Source organism: Varroa destructor, unplaced genomic scaffold (assembly GCF_002443255.2).
Source record: "Varroa destructor unplaced genomic scaffold, Vdes_3.0 BEIS01000002.1, whole genome shotgun sequence".
In the NCBI taxonomy this organism is placed as follows: domain Eukaryota; kingdom Metazoa; phylum Arthropoda; class Arachnida; order Mesostigmata; family Varroidae; genus Varroa; species Varroa destructor.
Genome location: NW_019211455.1, coordinates 12,452,000 through 12,469,813, shown reverse-complemented (window position 1 = coordinate 12,469,813; position 17,814 = coordinate 12,452,000). Strand labels below are relative to the sequence as shown.

Here is a 17,814-nt window from a genome sequence, read left to right as displayed (position 1 = left end):
AAAATCTCACGCACGCCCCGATTACCGGGAAAGAACGGTAAACCCTCTTATACTAGTCACAAGGACCTAAACACGCACTAAAAGTTAGAAATAGCTGTCGATAATTAAAGTGTATTCGTATAAAACAATAGTCTGATTTCCGCACAACTACAACCTAGCAACTACTAGAAAGAAGCAACAAGCAAACTAATGACCAATCGCATTTAAATGTGTACAGTGAAGTTAATTTATATCGTATTCAGTACTCGCAAACTTTCTATTTAAATTATATATCAATTAGGTCATCTCTGTTTCCGTAGGTTGCAAGAACTCCATTAGCTTCCTCAGGCTTTTAGTGGAAGAGGGTATCTATCTGTCTCTTCCATTTGTCGACTAGGCAGGTAGGTGAGAAGTAGCTTGATATTAGATGTATGCGGTTGGAAAATGAGATCGACTGCGTCACAATCTTGAACGCTGGTTAAACCAAATGACAGATGAATCTGTCGCATCGACTAATTTTTCGTTTCCGTCTATGACTCTTGTAATGATGTATTATAAGCCGACTCAGTAAACAGTCGTATCTAAAATGTGAACGACAATCTGGTCCTCTTTCTATCCAAAGGCCAGATAAGGGCAATTGCCGATTCTTCTAGTACACCTTTTTACGACCGACGCCCGGCTTCTAATGCCCATAGGAAACCTATGATCTTCCATGGTGAAAATAGCTATGATCATTAATAGGTAACTTTGAGTAAACCGGCTTACCGTAAGCTCCTCCATCTGCATTGTTTTTCAGGATACCGAAAAATCGCCTTTCCTCACGTTTATAGCTCATGCTTCACATTCGTCCACAAGTGAATATTCTTATCGACCTTATTTTTGACTAAACTAACCTCTTACATTAAGTACATTCAAATCGGTGTCTCATGTAGCTTTGGCAGTATGGCAATTTCATTGTCTATACATTACTATTGTATAGTGCTCAAATCTTTCTTTTTTTTTGAGTCTTTGCTTATGGATAACTGATTTACGCTCGCTAAAACGAGTTAGTCATAATCATACTAAAAATCTAGGCAGCATCGTTATGTATAAGCAAGAGTACAAAAGAACTCGTATATTTTTATTCAGCACCTAGCTGCTTCGAACCAAAACGAAGCAATCACATAACTGCATTGTCTGAAGAAGATCATAAGCAGGATTTCCTAAAGATTTCCTATGATCATTAGATAATATATCAAGCAAACATTTTTAAAAAATCTATATATTTTTATCAGTAGAGTCAAAGCAGTCCTCGTCGGCAGTAAGCCTCGATTTGAGGTCTCGTCGGACCACAAGATGTTTTCGATAATTGAATTTGATGTGTGTCTTTACCTTTATTTAATCTTATGCGTTATGCAACTACATTAGCACATTCACTCCCAATGTGCTACATTAAACAATTCACTTGCGTAAACGCTAGACTCTTCTCGTTGAGCTATATATCACTGAGACCGTGTGTATTGTAATCCCATTACATGCTTATCATTTGTTCCAGTTGCACAAATATTTTGCCAAAAACTATCTATAATTTTTCTGTAATTATGGTTATCTTGACATTTTTTTATTCGACATTTATTGGGAGCAAAATTGAAAGGTTAATCATTATTGTATCAATGGCATGTCAAAATGTATTTGTGTCATGAAATTTCAACGAATTTTTACGGTATTTATTTCACATGTAAACATTTTACTACAGTTGATTATTAGTACAAAGTTATGACAAATTCTTGTTGGTATAATTGTGTTGCTATAACTATCTCTTGTAAGAATATTTAGTGAAAACTGATTACGTACGAACATAAGAGATCTAGGTCGTATAGCTGTGCATAGGATCTGTAAGGAAAAGTACACAATTTCATGCTCAGTTATTAAATAACATATTTTAAATAGGTGCCATATTTCGAGTAATCAAGCATTTTACCGTAATGCGGAACGGTTGATAAAAATATATTTAGAACAAGGAATGGTCTCAGCTATGCGAAGATGTCAGAACCTAAGGGTGAGCTGAAATAGCCAAAAGGTTTTAGAAATGTTTACGTATCGCGGAAAATATGGAAGTATTTCATGTCATAATAAGTGTAGGAAGAAGTGTAATCTGTTTTGAAAATGCTATGATGTTTCGAAACCGTTTGCTGGAAATGTTACATGTTCGCATCTGCCTTACATGATGCAGCCGTTCTTACGCTTAAGCACGAAAATCGTAGAATATACTGAAATCTATTTTCTTTGTAAAAGTCAGCCATTTAAGATAACTAATCACTGATTCGTTTACGGAACTTGATTTTGCAAATCGTCAATTTGCCTGATTTTAATCCTGATTTAATTCACAAGTTCTGAAATTTTGCTATTTTGAAGCAGAAAATACGCATATTCTTCGATATACTAAACTAAAAAATAAATTCAACATGTTTTTATTGTCTTCGATAACAATTATATTTAACAAGAATACAACCGTACTATGCGGTGCCAGTCTTTGTAACACCACTCATATGCTTCTTTCAACCATCAGCTGAACAGTTAACTACTCTGTATGTACTGATCTTTACTACCGAGCTTGTAAAGATCAGCCATCCGATATTTCCGATGCCTGTCACCTACAAGGACCACAACATCATTCTCATCTTTGATATCGACGACGATGCCCTCCTCCTCGCCTTCGGAGATGATTTTGCACTTGTCGTTTTCGCGAGGTCGCATCGGCTCGAGGTACTGCGAATCGACACTAATGACACGCGCCTCCTTCAACAGTAGGACTGAACAGACGCTTCCCTGTATATCGTTGAGAAAAACACGTAATTTATTTAACCAGTTGTTACCAATATCCATCGCTTATGTAAATGTATACAAAAATTGAGGTCATTGACGATTATTACTATCACAGTAATTTTCAATTACTAAATACAGTATTTTTTCTGATGTGCTTCTTCTTGATGAACTTCAACTGTGATGATTAATCTATCAATAGACCAACAAATATCCTGGATTTATCAACCATTTCACAAAAAAACAGCTTACCGATACACCAGCAATTATACACTTCTGTCCGACGAGACCCTTGTCTTTGTGCTCCATCGCTCCAATGCGACATTCAAGATCGACAGCTTGCCACTCGACGGAATCCGACAACCCGCTTATTCCTATACCGCCGCCTGGAGTGACCGGATTAAACGGACTTGGTACAACCCCTGGCGTCATTGGTGCGTAACTCAGGGGATTAAATTGTACACTGGGGCTGTTGTAACCCAGTGGAGAAGAGGTCATACCCATCGAGTTTCCTGATGATGACGATACCGAATAACCACCAGCGACCGAAGACGTCGGCGACGTACCCTGATGCGGTAAATAGGTTGAGTTAACATCATGGCTGCGTCCAGCGCCGTAGAGTCCGCCTGGTGTCTGCGAAGTGAAGGGTCCGCCTACTTGTGGCGTTTCAGGCTGGTAACCCGGTGTGACTGGATTATACGACGGCGACGGCGACGGCGACGGAGACGGCGAAGGCTCTTCGTAGTCGTCTAAATCATCATGCCGTGCCGATGTCGATGATGTATCCCATGCGGAGCTGTGATGCTGCGGTGTACGGGATCCGTCATGGCGAGGCGTCTCCGAACCGTTATAATGCGGCGTGCGGTTACCCGCTACGCAGCGAATTAAATTCAATTAGATACATAAAAAAATAAAATAAGCTATTTAGGCTATTAACAGATATAACACTAAACGCTACACTGATTATGACACAACTGTGATAACATAAATAAGCTCTTGATAGCACATCAAGGTGATTTGATTGAAGATGATACTTACGTTCATATAACGGTGTCTGAGATCCTTGCATGGGCGTTCTAGAGCCATGCATTGGCGTCTGATTACCATACATCGGTGTTTGACTGCCGTATGACGGTGTACGTACGTATGACGAAGCTCCTCCTGTTGTCCGGCCGGCAGGGCCACTGACAGGTTCAATACGCGCGCGATCAACAGAGATGGTTTGGCATTTTGAGTGTAGCTCTACCCGAGTAGCTGACTGCGTTGCATCCTTAACAATACCGTAGTGTCCCTTATACGGACCCTTGGTAATCTTGATTGTTTTACCAATTAAATACAAATCACGCTTGCCTTGCTGGGCAACTCTATTATGACCGGGACCTTGCGCCAGCGAACGCATAGGTCTTATACCCGATGATGGATGCATCGGACTGCCAATTCGCGGTGAAAGTGGGGAAAAACCACTCATTGGAAGTACCCCTTGCCCACAAGGATTTGTCCTGACATTGCTTCCAGCTAATGTAAGATGACGTGTTTTACAGACAAAGATACCTCCGTTATCCGTCATTAACCGTGAATGCAAAAAGGCGTGAATGCGAAAAATATGCTTAACCTCACCAGTTCGTCCTGAGTGTGGTCCATCTGTAACCTTCACTATATCTTTTATATGGATTTGGTTTTGTTCAGAGTCGAGTGCCACGGCCTTCTTGGAGTCGCATTTGCGAGTAATCTTTTGGTGTTTTACTGAAATGACGTTGCCTGTTTGAGCCAACACTTGAAAATACTCTTTTTCAAGCCGGACAATAACTCCGACCGTTTGTGCATCTAACTGCACAAGGTCACCCCACTGATACTGTCCATAGGCATCTACTCCAGTGGCAGTGTCGGCACACAGTTGTAAATCTTTGGTGCGAACCTTAAGCTCATGACACGTGACATCCGAGAACAAAATAGCTAGATCATTTTCAACCCTAAGGATCATGCCGGTATCTCCCTCAAAACGGCCACCCAAAACTTTCACGTGATCGCCCGTTTTGAAATATTTTTTCAATTCGTTCGTCTGGAACTCTAGCGGTTCATTCAAGTCTTCGTGCTTCGGTAGCATTGACACTTTATTACCATCAACGGTAATAACTTTACCTTGTAGGTTTACCAGTTCGCCGTCGCAGACGATTACATTGTCACCCGGAGCAAACAATTCGAATGGCTGTATGCCATTTGTTTTTTCTCCAAGGTCCATTTCAAGGTTTTCAGGCTGAGTATCAAACTTTTGCAGTTCCTCCAGCGTCGGCTTTATTCCCTCTGTCAAAATCGCGCTCATAGCAAAAGCCTTGAATAAATAACCTTTACGTGAGAAGCGATTGCCCTCGAAAATGAGAAAATCTCCATCGGTGGACACGTCTCCTCCTGCACGACGAACTGCATCTACATCAAATAATTTCTGTGGAGGTTTTTTAAATTTTCGTTTCTTTTCGGCATCAGCGTTGTTCTTGACAGCTCCGCGCGGTTTTGTATAATCGATCCTCGGTATCATCTTTAGCTCGACGCGATTTTGAGCTTGCTCCACATGATACACCTGAGCTAGATCATCCTTAAAGATTCCTCTCTTAAGACGCACCCATTGGCCTCGGGTAACCGCAGCTTGTTGTTTGGTTACGCGCAATACTTCTATCATTTCTTTAATAGGCACCATTTTTTGTTCAAATGAGCCCATTTTAAGATTGCCGATTCCCTCTATTGCAGCCTTTACGTGTGTATGTTTGTATGCTTCAACATAAATGTAACCCTTCACATTTTCCGGTGCTACAGCTGAACGAATCTGCAGCGGTTGTTCAGTGTTTTGATACGCAATGAATTTACGCATCAGCTGCAGCACCGTCACTTTTTCTTCCCCCAGTCGACACCGCACCATCCACAGCATTGGGTCCCTAAAATGAACATTTGTATACAATTCAATCTACAATGATGCAGCGATAATGCAAAAAAAATCATCACTCGCAATTCTGAACGATAGTAAAGAATTACTATTCAAAAATGACTTGAGTTTTCTTTGTGAATTAACTAAATACTAATAATAATAATATTATTATTATTATTACTATATAGTAAGACGATATATTTAACAACAATATCAATTCATATTTATTCCATTTTTAGTACTTACTTGACACTCGGTTGAAATGTCTGTTGCGCAATATCATCATCGAGGTCGACATCGCCCTGATCGCCCCGAAGCCCGTAAAAATCACTTTTATCGGCATATTTTCGACGGTAGTAATCTTCTATTTCGTCGGGTTTCCTATCGAGCATCATTTGCAGTCGTCGATGGCTGTGACGATCCCCATCGCGACCGCCAAGTTCGTCGTCAAGGAGATTAGTACCTCGTCCTCGGCTTTTCTCCAGAAGTTCTTCAGCTCCGTCTTCCCACTCTTCATCGTCTTCGACCTCGTCGTCAACTTCAGCTTCCTCGATGAGAAAACCCCGTCCCCGTGACTTTTTCTTTTTTCGACGAGTTTCTCTTTCATCATCCTCGTCATCATACTGTCATTGTGGTAACGGATATGAGCAGCATGCAAAAAAATTAACTCATAATTTCATAATATAGTTTAAACAAATTATTAGATTATTCACGACATTGAGTATAGCAGGTCTTTAGTAGAAACTAAAGGAGGCTACCATTAAACGATTAACAGATCATGACAATCAGGTGCAGCTGCGTATACATGCCCAGTCTTTTTTACTTAAACTTTCTTCTTAAACTTTGCAAAGTTCAAAACCTTAACGACATCGGTAAGAAATAAAAACAATATTGCATCGAGTAGTATCAACTTACATTATCATCTTCCTCATCATTGTCGTAATCGTATTGTGAACGTTTTCTACCGCTGCTACTACTACCGCGACTTGTCGAGGGCTCGTCGTCGCTTATCTCGTTCTGATGAGAAATTCATTACGAAAAAATTCACATGAAATAATAGTGCTGCAAGCACTTTTCGCTATTAACGATATCACAATATTTGCGACGGTCAGGGAAATGACTAATAAACTGACATCCATTCCAAACCAATTCCCAGAACTTAGCAGGCCAACTTACGTCACTTCCCTGTAGGCTGCGGTTTTCTGATAATTCGCTACCTTCACTGTCCGACATTTTTTCTGGAATTGAAATAACGTACAAAATATCGGTATAGTTAGGAAATTACAGGGTTCACTAATACGTTATAATCGAAAAAAAATATCCGAGTTTAACTTTGATGTATGGCTATTTGTCTCCATCTGTAAAGTCGCAACACGTACGCGGTTAGCATCTGAAAGTCACGACCTTCACCCCTAACCCAGTCGAGTGTGCACAAGGTGTATCAATATTCTCAAGAATTTAGTGTTTGAAGGCAGATTTTCTACAACGGGTAGAACGAGTCATACTCATGACGGCATTGCACTTTCGAAGATTCTAATTTGTTTCCACATTGGAACAGTTCACGATGGTAGAGCGAACAGCTTTCATCAAAGGATTCTAATGTGGAAACAGCCAATCACGAGCCCATTTACTGTTACCGTCAGTCTGTCATACTAAGGATATGCAGGAAAGCTTCCAGCATAGAATTATCCGGACATGGGAGAAATGGTTTGGCTATAGTAAAACGGTGTCCTAAGCCGCACAAGTCACCACAGCATCCGCTGTTTCGGGCTCGACTTCTCAGTTGAGTAACGAAGTCTTCATATAAGCACACCGTCAGTGCGATCTCAGGTTCCTTGATTATTTCCTTTGAGAATTTGGTAACCCCAAAAATATACAAAAGCAAACCTACAACTATGCAAGAAGTAAAAATTAATATTCAAACAGTAGTCAATTCAACCGTTTTCAATAAGTGTTAGATACTTGACTTTTTTGTGCCAGGCCGATTAGCCGAAATCATGTTTAACATATTCATGAAAAACACTTAGAATCAATATGTTCGGCAGTTTCGTAGGCGCAGGCTCACTCACTATAGACCTTATATGTACAAAAGCCTTTCCGTATACACATTTTACACACCATTGTTCCACTTTTTAGTTCTGTTACCTCTGTAATTCGCTTATTCCTTGGCCGATAGACGCTTAGACTTGACAATTCATACGTTTAGTGGATTTTTAAATATGAAGATTACTTAACACTGGCGCGTTAGTATTTACACAAAGAACTGATTTAATTCAAACTCTGATCTAACGAAATGCTTCATTAATTGGAACCTTTTCAATCACGTTTATTGTAGAAAACTGTTAGCTCGACAAAAGTTACATTAATAGCCCCCGTCTAAATTTATTGATAATTATTACCGACATCATTATTGATCCCTTGATGATCATCTACTGCCAAAATGCGTTAATGCGCTAAACATCTAAAAATTTATTTAACGAAAAATAGTTGTGTTAATGGATTCCATTTTGACAAATGTCCAAATGTTCGATAACTAAATTAACCATCGTTGTTTTTTAGTACTTATCAGAAGATTAAATATGTAAGACACTTGAAGTGCTTCATTCAGAACACAGACATGGGCCTGATAAATCATTCATGAAAGCCTCATACACATCTGTAATTTAGGCTACATTAGGTGCATCAAAAATCACTGTGTCGCTGCTATGTAGAAATTGTCACTATCTGATTTGTGATATATTAAATAAACTGCTCCACGATTTGCTGGCTTTGAAGTCCGTAATGCGACACATGACTTACAGCCTTGAGATTCGTAAGACAAGTATCGCACAACTTCTCAGAAAACAAACACTTTAATTAAGCGATATCTAGTGAACTTTAGGCAATCACCAAAGGTTAATGATATCTTACAAAAACAACTATGGGCAACAGGACCGGATCGTTTGGTTAAGCAAGACTGAACTTAACTGCGTTTCCTACAAAATGTCACGAGTTCAATCTTATATGTTTCTGGCACAAAGGTTGAAGCAGTACAAGCCTGGAATAATTTAACAAATTGTACCGATTTCGTCGACTTAGAAATATTCACTACAATCAGTTTGGAACCGGGCAAAGACTTCGAATTACTAGTAGTACTGCACTTCACCGCTTAGCAAAAAGCCAAGTGTTCATAGAGTTGACATACCTTTTCCGTAGAAGTAAAAACATCAAGAAGCTTAAATTACCAAAAACAATAGAATAAATTCAAAAATCGAAACTAGCATGTAAGATATCGATTTTATGAAATGAATGCATTACGTAAGAGTTCTGTTTGTAAACACACAGTTCTGCCATGTGATGATACTATGACAAGACTTTCTACACTTAGAGTACGTAAACTGTCTCCACTGAATCGGTATTATAGAGAAGTCGACAAGCACTTTAGGCCGGCCGTAGACTGTATAAAATGTACAAAAAAATATACAACAGAAAGCATAAAATCAAAAAAGAAGGGTAAACTGAATTACTATCGGTAGAAAAAGTCCATGATGGATAACCTACTAAAGACACTGCTAAAATTGTCAGCTGCCTTTCGGTTGGTATAACTGCAGGCTATTTATGCAGATTTTCGTACTAAGCTTCCAAACTATGTAGAAAGTGTGCTGAGTGACACTTAATTATAAATGCATGTATACGGTATCATTATTTGCCGTTAAATATAAACTCATATGACGAGAAGTTCTGAAAGTACGTATAATATTGCGAGTTCTATTCGATTCATCTTTAGTTCAATCCGGCCAATGTCTACACATATGTGACTTGTCCGCAAATGCAGGCCGCGTAAATTGTCTGATGTAGGATTACTATAGGTATGTTCATTTTAACAGACCTGTAATGGACGAACCTTTCTTTACCTAACTTATATCGGTATAAAAAGGTGAATATCGACGGAGGTGGTCTAGCATTTGCGCAATTCCCTTTAGATTACCGCGTAAGTTGCATATTCAATGATACCAGTGTGTCCTTTGCATGAACCAAGTAGACAACCTTTTGTTCTGGATTCTACGAGCAAAGTCTTCGGTCGGTATGCTCCCCATATCTAAATGCCATCTTGCTAAGCGTAAAAAAATAATTCCGTATTCCTTTCTATCTATAGATATATCGACCCTTCACCGAACATCAGCTGGCAGCACAACGATGAACAGAACTAAATCTCACTTGTACTGGCGTCCTATCCCAGGTAAAATTTCTGGGAATGCTGCGTAGTGAACGGCTATCAGAAATAAACATTATTTTAGGTGATATTCCCCTCGAACTGCATTTTTTATCTTTTACTGAGGTAATCTGTTTAGATTTTGTCGATCCTCATTGCTTCAACACTTTAGGTTACAATTGTAACTCAAGCTAAACTTACAAAGTAACTCTTGATTAGCGAGATGCTGGACCTTTACAGCGCCAGTAACAGTCGTGACTGTCGAAAGATGCCGATTGTACCGATAAAATGGTCCATTAAGAATCTGCCATATATGTACATGGTTTTATCACACTGCATTTTAAAAAAACAATTGATAGATGGTCACTTGACGGTTGATCAAGCATTCAATTTCGGAATGGGTGAATAAGGGAAGTTCGGTACTTCGCTAGCCAAAGTTCGGGTTGTCCGAAATGTCAGCAATCTTCGCGTTCAGTGTTCAACTGTCAAATGCCAACCAAAAGTAGTCTTTAGCAGTAGTGCATAGATATGCCAAGAGGCCGCAAAGTACTCTCGTCTGGCGAAAGCTTGCCACTATCATGGCCATCAAAGATTCTCTATCGGATTATCGCACATCGAAAGCAGGCAAAGCAAGACTAGGTATGTAGACGTACACAACACTATCTTGTGCGTCCTTTTATAGACAGCATGATGCTTATCTGTAAATACTACAAATCCTGCGCAAAGCATAACAAATTAATGTTATATAAAATCTCGAGAAAATGACTGAAAAGAATTAGCCTTGCGATTGCTTTAAATGGACGTAAGAATGAACTGCGGTTGCTATTAAAGAGATTCAATTAGTTTGTGTAATACTGGACTTTGTTCACGTTGTCAATGAAAAACCTTATGATTATTGGTCCTTTGCTTAGGCTTGATCACATGCCGTAACCTCCTTTGATACGCTCTTTCAAGTTTTGAATGATTAAGCAATAACGTCCTCAACAGAAGCACTACAACTGCCGCACAGACGTTTACATAGCGGCTTTTTGCGTCATAGTATTCTACATTATATGCAAAAAATTTGTGAATATTTCACAAAATTTTACTAGATGTGCTATATCATACTTCAAAGCGCACAAAAATAAGTTATCTTACGTGCACTCATCTACAAGAAGATGAGCTAGTATAATAAAAACACATGAAGAAACAAATTAAGCTTAGGCTTATCCAATGATAATTACCCTATTCGACATTAAACAAAGACGCACCTGTCGTTGATTAATATAATAGTGTATATGGTGTCATATTTATTGATAGATGCCTGTATACACAGAGAAAGTTTTATCATCAACAAGATACTAGGTTCAAATTATAAATTTAAAGTCAAAGCGAAAAAAGCTTTATACAGAATCCGTAATTAAAGAACACAATGGGTGTCACATATCGCTGTTGTTTGTAATTAAATGTTAGCTTATCTAACCAAAATTTCTTGTAATATTTTGACCATGCTTATAATATTTCTCTATACTCCGTGAATCTATAAGTTAGGCTTGATACCTCTAAAAGTTGTCCGTTAAGTCATCTAAATGATTTCATGATCGAACTAAGCGTTCGAGTATTGATCCTTGCTGCCTAGTTTGCAAAGGTCTTGCATGCGGTACTTTCGGTGACGGTCACCGACGAGAACAACGACATCATTGTCATCCTTAATATCAACCACAACTCCTTCTTCCTCGCCTTCGGAGATGATCTTACACTTGTCGTTCTCACGAGGCCGAACCGGTTCTAAATAGTGGGAATCGACGCTGATGACACGCGCCTCTTTCAACAGAAGCACTGAACAGACGCTTCCCTGTTACGACAGTCACGTAAAAATTTGTTTCTTTAATTTAAAGATATATAGTTATAGATATTATAGTCGTTGTATGTATATTTTATCTAAATATCGAACTATAAAAATAGCATAGACAGCCTTATCAATATATTTTAGGGTCGCCAGTCCACTCATTATTTTACTAGTAGCAGTAGCGACCTATCTAGTAACAGCAATAACTTACCGATATGCCTGTAATAATACACTGTTGTCCGACGAGACCCTTGTCTTTGTGTTCCATGGCTCGGATACGACATTCAAGATCAACAGCTTGCCACTCGACAGGATCAGCCAAACCGCCTATTCCCATACCACCGCCTGGAGTGGCCGGATTAAACGGACTTGCCGCAACTCCAGGTGTCATTGGTGAAAAGCCCATAGGGTTATACTGAACACTGGGATTGTTGTAGCCTAGTGGAGATGGGGTCATACCCATCGAGTTCCCAGGGGATGGCACCGGATAACCACCTGCGCCTGAAGGCGATGGCGATGTTCCCTGGTACGGCGAATATGATGCACCTGCGTCATGGCTGCTTCCCGCGCCATAAAGGCCACCGGGAGTTTGCGGTGTGAAGGGTCCGCCGACTTGTGGCGTTTCAGGTTGGTAACCGGGTGTGGCTGGATTATACGACGGCGACGGCGAAGGCTCTTCATAGTCGTCCAGGTCATCGTGGCGTGCCGGTGTTGATGACGGATCCCACGCGGAGCTGTGGTGTTGAGGGGTTCGTGAGCCGTCATGGCGAGGTGTCTCTGAACCAGTATAATGCGGAGTACGGCTCCCCGCTGACGATAGAAGGAATAAACCAATTAAATTTTTATAAGCTATAATATGTACAAAGCTAAACAAAATATTGAGAAAACTTGATATGTAAGTATTTGTTAGCAGATCATCATGTCAGATAGCGTGGAATTCCTATTATATTACTATTAGCAATATCGAAGCGAATCACATCGGCTAATTATATACTGACTGTGACATGTGATACCTTTTGTAAACGATATACTTTTTAAATGTGATACCCTAAAGCTTTATAATGTCAATATTTATACATAACAAACATTAGCTTTGTAACTTCAACTCACGCTCATATAACGGCGTTTGGGATCCTTGCATGGGCGTCCTAGAGCCGTGCATTGGCGTCTGATTACCATACATCGGTGTTTGACTGCCGTACGATGGTGTACGTACATATGATGAAGCTCCCCCTGGAGCCCGACCAGCAGGGCCAGTGACAGGCTCAATACGTGCGCGATCGACAGAGATGGTCTGGCATTTTGAGTGTAGTTCTACCCGAGTGGCTGATTGCGTTGCATCTTTGACGATGCCATAATGGCCCTTGTATGGACCCTTAGTGATTTTAATTGTCTTTCCAATCAAGTGTAGATCACGCTTGTTCTGCTGGGCAGCTCTACTGTGACTAGGGCCTTGCGCCGGCGAACGCATAGGACTCTTCATGCCCATGCCTGATGACGGATGCATAGGACTACCAATACGCGGTGAAAGTGGAGAAAAACCTCCCATTGGAAGAGCTCCTGGCCCAGAAGAAGTAGTTCTTATCTTGTTTCCGGCTAATGTAAGATGCCGGGTTTTACAAACGAAGATACCTCCATTGTCAGTCATTAACCGTGAATGTAAAAAGGCATGAATACGGAAAATATGTCTAACTTCACCCGTTCGGCCTGAATGTGGACCATCAGTTACTTTCACAATATCTTTAACATGGATCTGATTTTGTTCAGAGTCAAGTGCCACCGCCTTTTTAGAGTCACATTTGCGAGTTATCTTTTGGTGCTTCACTGAAATGACATTGCCTGTCTGAGCCAACACTTGAAAATGTTCTTTTTCAAGTCGAACAATAACTCCGACCGTTTGCGCATCTAACTGCACAAGATCACCCCATTGATATTGTCCATAGGCATCTACTCCAGTGGCGGTATCGGCACACAGTTGTAAATTTTTAGTGCGAACCTTGAGCTCATGGCAAGTGACATCCGAAAACAAAATAGCAAGTTCATTTTCGACCCGAAGAATCATGCCGGTATCTCCTTCAAAGCGACCGTTTAAAACCTTAACATGGTCACCTGCCTTAAAGAACTTCTTTAGTTCGTTAGCTTGGAACTCTAGCGGTTCGTTCAGATCTTCATGTTTCGGTAGCATAGATACTTTGTTACCATCGACGGTAATAACTTTACCTTGCAAGTTTACCAGCTCGCCGTCGCAGACGATCACATTGTCACCCGGCGCGAACAATTCGGATGACTCTATGCCGCCTGCTCTTTCTCCGAGGTCCATTTCAAGATTCTCTGGTTGAGCATCAAATTTTTGCAATTCTTCAAGGGTTGGTTTTATCCCCTCTGTGAGAATTGCGCTCATAATAAACGCTTTGAACAAAAATCCCTTGCGTGAAAAACGATTGCCTTCAAAAATGAGAAAATCACCATCTGTAGACACATCTCCACCCGCATGACGAATGGCATCTACATCAAATAACTTCTGTGGAGGCTTTTTGAACTTCCGTTTCTTTTCGGCATCGACATTGTTTTTAAAAGCGCCACGCGGCTTTGTGTAGTCGATTCTTGGTATCATCTTTAATTCGACACGATTTTGGGCCTGTTCCACATGATACACCTGAGCTAAATCGTCCTTAAAGATTCCTCTCTTAAGTCGCACCCATTGACCCCGGGTTAAAACAGCTTGCTGTTTGGTCACACGCAGCACTTCAGTCATTTCCTTTATAGGCACCATTTTTTGTTCAAATGAGCCCATTTTGAGATTGCCGATTCCCTCTATTGCGGCCTTGACGTGTGTATGTTTGTACGCCTCGATATAGACATAGCCCTTCACGTTTTCAGGTGCTACGGCTGAACGAATCTGCAGCGGTTGTTCGGTATTTTGGTATGCAATAAACTTACGCATTAACTGTAAAACTGTCGCCTTTTCTTCACCCAGGCGACACCGAACCATCCACAACATCGGGTCCCTGAAAAATCAATAATAGCTATCCATGAGTTGATCAGCTCCTACAAACAGACTACTTATCTCACACAGGCACAGATGTATTACATGTCATGATAAGTAACATAGCATGCTTCACAAACATTGTCCAAAAAGGCCTGATTGAAATCTATAAACATAAATATTAAGTCATCAGGAAGAGGACTCGCTATATGATTTAACAACAAGACAGCTAGTACACGTAGAACACACTCTAATTCCACTATATGTTCCAGTTCAAGTACATACTTCACACTGGGTTGAAAAGTCTGTTGTGCAATATCATCATCCAAGTCGACGTCACCTTGATCACCTCGAAATCCGTACTGCTCGCTTCTATCAGCATATTTTCGCCGGTAATAATCCTCAATTTCATCAGGCTTGCTATCCAACATCATCTGCAGCCGTCGATGGCTGTGACGGTCTCCGTCCCGTCCCCCGAGATCATCGTCAAGGAGAGCGGGCCCTCGTGACCTCCCAGCTTTGTCTAGGAGTTCTTCAGCTCCTTCCTCCCATTCTTCATCATCTTCAACTTCGTCATCAACCTCAGCCTCCTCAATGAGGAAACCTCGGCCACGAGATTTTTTCTTTTTCCTACGGGTTTCCTCTTCATCATCCTCATCATCGTACTAGTGACGTCATATACAAACGATGAATACGAAAAATTCAACCTTATATGAGCATATATATGAGCATCTTTGAACCCACAGCCATACCATTTACCTATATATGTTTCGTTCACCTACGAAATACTAACCGGAATAGATTAGAACAGTTTTATTAATTTTTCAATGAGAATAAAATGATAGATTCCTACCGCCGTGCTCATGCAATCCAGCCTATTTCAATCGACCTGATTTGCTCCAGGCTGGTTTATTGCGATATAGAAAGCCGACTATACATAAGGTGCATTCGTTGCAATCGCATTGCATCGCTACAGAACGCCGTTTTGCAGTAGACACACTCACGTTATCGTCTTCTTCTTCCTCTTCTTCGTCGTCGTCGTCGTATCGGGACCGTTTTTTGGGTTGCGGTCGACTTGTTGAGGCTTCGTCTCCACTCTCCTCATTCTAATTGTAAAGTGAGATACACGAAAATTTCATACAAGAATTAGACAATGAACAGGTATTCGCCATACAAGTGCAAACTTTAGCCTGAAATCTGAATGATGTCACCATATCATTCTTGTCCAAAAAAATAATATAGGTTACCAATTAGTTCAACTAAATAACCAAATGTTGACAAATACGTAAGGATTAGTTACGAATTAGCTATCGTTATGTGTATCTTATAATAGCACAATCTATATTTTTCAGTAGAATTCGGGCAGAATCACAATTGCTATCTTGTTGACCTACCTCACTTCCTCGATTACTACGGTTTTCCGAAAGCTGGCTGCCTTCGCTGTCCGACATATTCGTTTGTTGGATTGAGAATGCTGAAATTTCGACAAGTTTATGTGTACATTGTAGTGCTGTTATATTCAACGAAGAAAGAATACTATTATAGGCTACCTAGGATCGCGGCCATCATATATTCAATGGTTCTGATGTGACGTATGAAGAGCTTAGTAATTTCCCTTCAGTTTATTATAATAGTCGAAATCTTTAGTTCATCTGCGCCTATCCCGGTAATCAATGGTAATATAGATTTGCAGTTCGGCAAAATAGGCCGGTGCGATCGGTTCATGCATCTTGTCGAAGATTAAATTTGCGATTTTTTTTGTATAATCAACTGGAACTTAATTTATCTTCTCATATCTCCGCTAATAAAATGCTCATAGTAGGTCTATGTAAGCAAACTCCAAACGATGACTTTTTTTTTCTAAGACTACGTCGTTAATTTTAGCGGTGAATTCTATAAATCGATTCAAAACCTTCTATAAAACGGTTCAAGCGCTTAGACCAGCGAGTTCTTAAAATATTTGCTAAAACAACCCGTGATAGCTTAATAGGTTACGTGTTTGCCTACTGATCTTAGGTATACGTGGTGGTCTAGGTCGAATTCGAACAAAGACACACTTCATTTCGTCTAGGGAGCCAATTGTCGGATGGAATGCCCAACGGCAGTGCCCCGATGTAAAGCTGGAAGCGTTAAACTGAGAAACGTCGAAAGGAAAAGCGTGTCACAAAAATTAGCATGGTTTCAGCTATGAAACTCATGATGAAACGTACTCTCGCGTAATCCGTATCCATACTCACCTAGATGAAACTTCCGAAGTACATTAAATTCCACCTTAATGGCGTTGTCAATATCGAGTCAATTTCACTTAACACTAATATAATCAGTCCTACTTCTTTGTATCAACAGCTGCCCAGGCGACATTGGGTTAGCGTCTGCTAGATTTGACAACATGCGTCAGCTTGAAAGAACCCATCCTCAAGGTATCTAAAAATCTCTGATGCGGCTGACGCGAAAAAGAGCGCCAATGCTCAAGATAGAGCATTAGAAAATGATTGCGTATGAATTATACGTAGAACCTCGTTTTTTTTACTATTGAGCAAAAGGACTTCTTTTGCATTTATAGAAAAATATATATTTGCGTTTCTTTTGCATTACAGCTTGCTTACACCAATTAAGAGGCGCCGCTATAATTTCGCTATCGAACAGTGTTATCTAATTACGAAGCTCGCGCTTATTTTGAAGTCGACTTGCTTTTTGTTAAAGCCTGACTATAATATCAATGAAAATGAATATCAACGAAAAAGAAAACTTTTTTCTTCAATAATGTTAACAACAAAGGATCTCAACGACATAAATATAAAACTTTTGAGCCTTGACAAAAGACTCTGCGAACCCTGACATAAAAAATGCCGCCGCTTCTAAATTGTAAAAATATTTCCATACGAAACGTTCTTTGGGATTATAGTGCTATCTGAATATATTTCTACCGGATAAACAATTCTGCTAATAATGCATTTGAAAAAGAAAGAACGACTGACATTGCTTTCAGTGATCATTACTTACAAACGCGTGTACCGATAGCCTAACTGAGAACTGTTCGAAATTATAATTTAGGCACCTTTGTGCTTTGGAAATTTCCTAAAGGAGACGTTTCAAAAAGGCTTCTGAAA

General features: G+C 40.1%; 3 protein-coding genes across 4 annotated transcripts in view; 1 reads left to right on the top strand and 2 right to left on the bottom strand.

Annotated features, from left to right (window-relative positions):
- LOC147757389 (uncharacterized) overlaps window positions 1–9,992 on the top strand; it is a 77,388-nt gene extending 67,396 nt beyond the window's left edge. The window contains exon 6 of the transcript XR_015322577.1: window positions 5,938–9,992. The gene's annotated coding sequence lies outside the window, so the exon portion shown is untranslated. The remainder of the gene's footprint in view (window positions 1–5,937) is intronic.
- Window positions 2,389–9,018, bottom strand: LOC111245230 (transcription elongation factor SPT5-like). Of its 2 annotated transcripts, none has more exons than XM_022793306.2 (7): window positions 8,883–9,018; window positions 6,875–6,936; window positions 6,614–6,715; window positions 5,945–6,321; window positions 3,820–5,708; window positions 3,034–3,653; window positions 2,389–2,787 (listed from the first exon to the last, which is right to left on the bottom strand). In XM_022793306.2, exons 2-7 carry the CDS (start codon window positions 6,929–6,931, stop codon window positions 2,536–2,538), a joined length of 3,297 nt encoding a protein of 1,098 aa, XP_022649041.1. In that variant the 5' UTR covers window positions 6,932–6,936; window positions 8,883–9,018; the 3' UTR covers window positions 2,389–2,535. The 2 variants fall into 2 exon arrangements, with proteins under 2 accessions (XP_022649041.1, XP_022649038.1); XM_022793303.2 differs by lacking the exon at window positions 8,883–9,018 and adding an exon at window positions 8,609–8,746.
- Window positions 9,993–11,146: 1,154 nt separating the features above from the next.
- Spt5 (Transcription elongation factor subunit Spt5) lies at window positions 11,147–17,101 on the bottom strand. Its single transcript, XM_022793714.2, has 7 exons — window positions 16,942–17,101; window positions 16,099–16,178; window positions 15,709–15,810; window positions 14,990–15,369; window positions 12,829–14,726; window positions 11,930–12,528; window positions 11,147–11,724 (listed from the first exon to the last, which is right to left on the bottom strand). The coding sequence occupies exons 2-7, from the start codon at window positions 16,153–16,155 to the stop codon at window positions 11,476–11,478; spliced, it is 3,285 nt and encodes a 1,094-aa protein (XP_022649449.1). The 5' UTR covers window positions 16,156–16,178; window positions 16,942–17,101; the 3' UTR covers window positions 11,147–11,475.
- Between the last annotated feature and the right edge of the window lie 713 nt (window positions 17,102–17,814).

Coding starts and splice junctions, on each gene's coding strand:
- LOC111245230 (XM_022793306.2), bottom strand. CDS start 6,931: ATGTCGGACAGTGAAGGTAGCGAATTATCAGAAAACCGCAGCCTACAG. Junction 6,716..6,874: donor GCAGCCTACAGGGAAGTGAC/GTAAGTTGGCCT, acceptor ATTTCTCATCAG/AACGAGATAAGCGACGACGA. Junction 2,788..3,033: donor GTATAATTGCTGGTGTATCG/GTAAGCTGTTTT, acceptor AACGATATACAG/GGAAGCGTCTGTTCAGTCCT.
- Spt5 (XM_022793714.2), bottom strand. CDS start 16,155: ATGTCGGACAGCGAAGGCAGCCAGCTTTCGGAAAACCGTAGTAATCGA. Junction 14,727..14,989: donor ACTTTTCAACCCAGTGTGAA/GTATGTACTTGA, acceptor TTGATTTTTCAG/GGACCCGATGTTGTGGATGG. Junction 11,725..11,929: donor GTATTATTACAGGCATATCG/GTAAGTTATTGC, acceptor CTGTCGTAACAG/GGAAGCGTCTGTTCAGTGCT.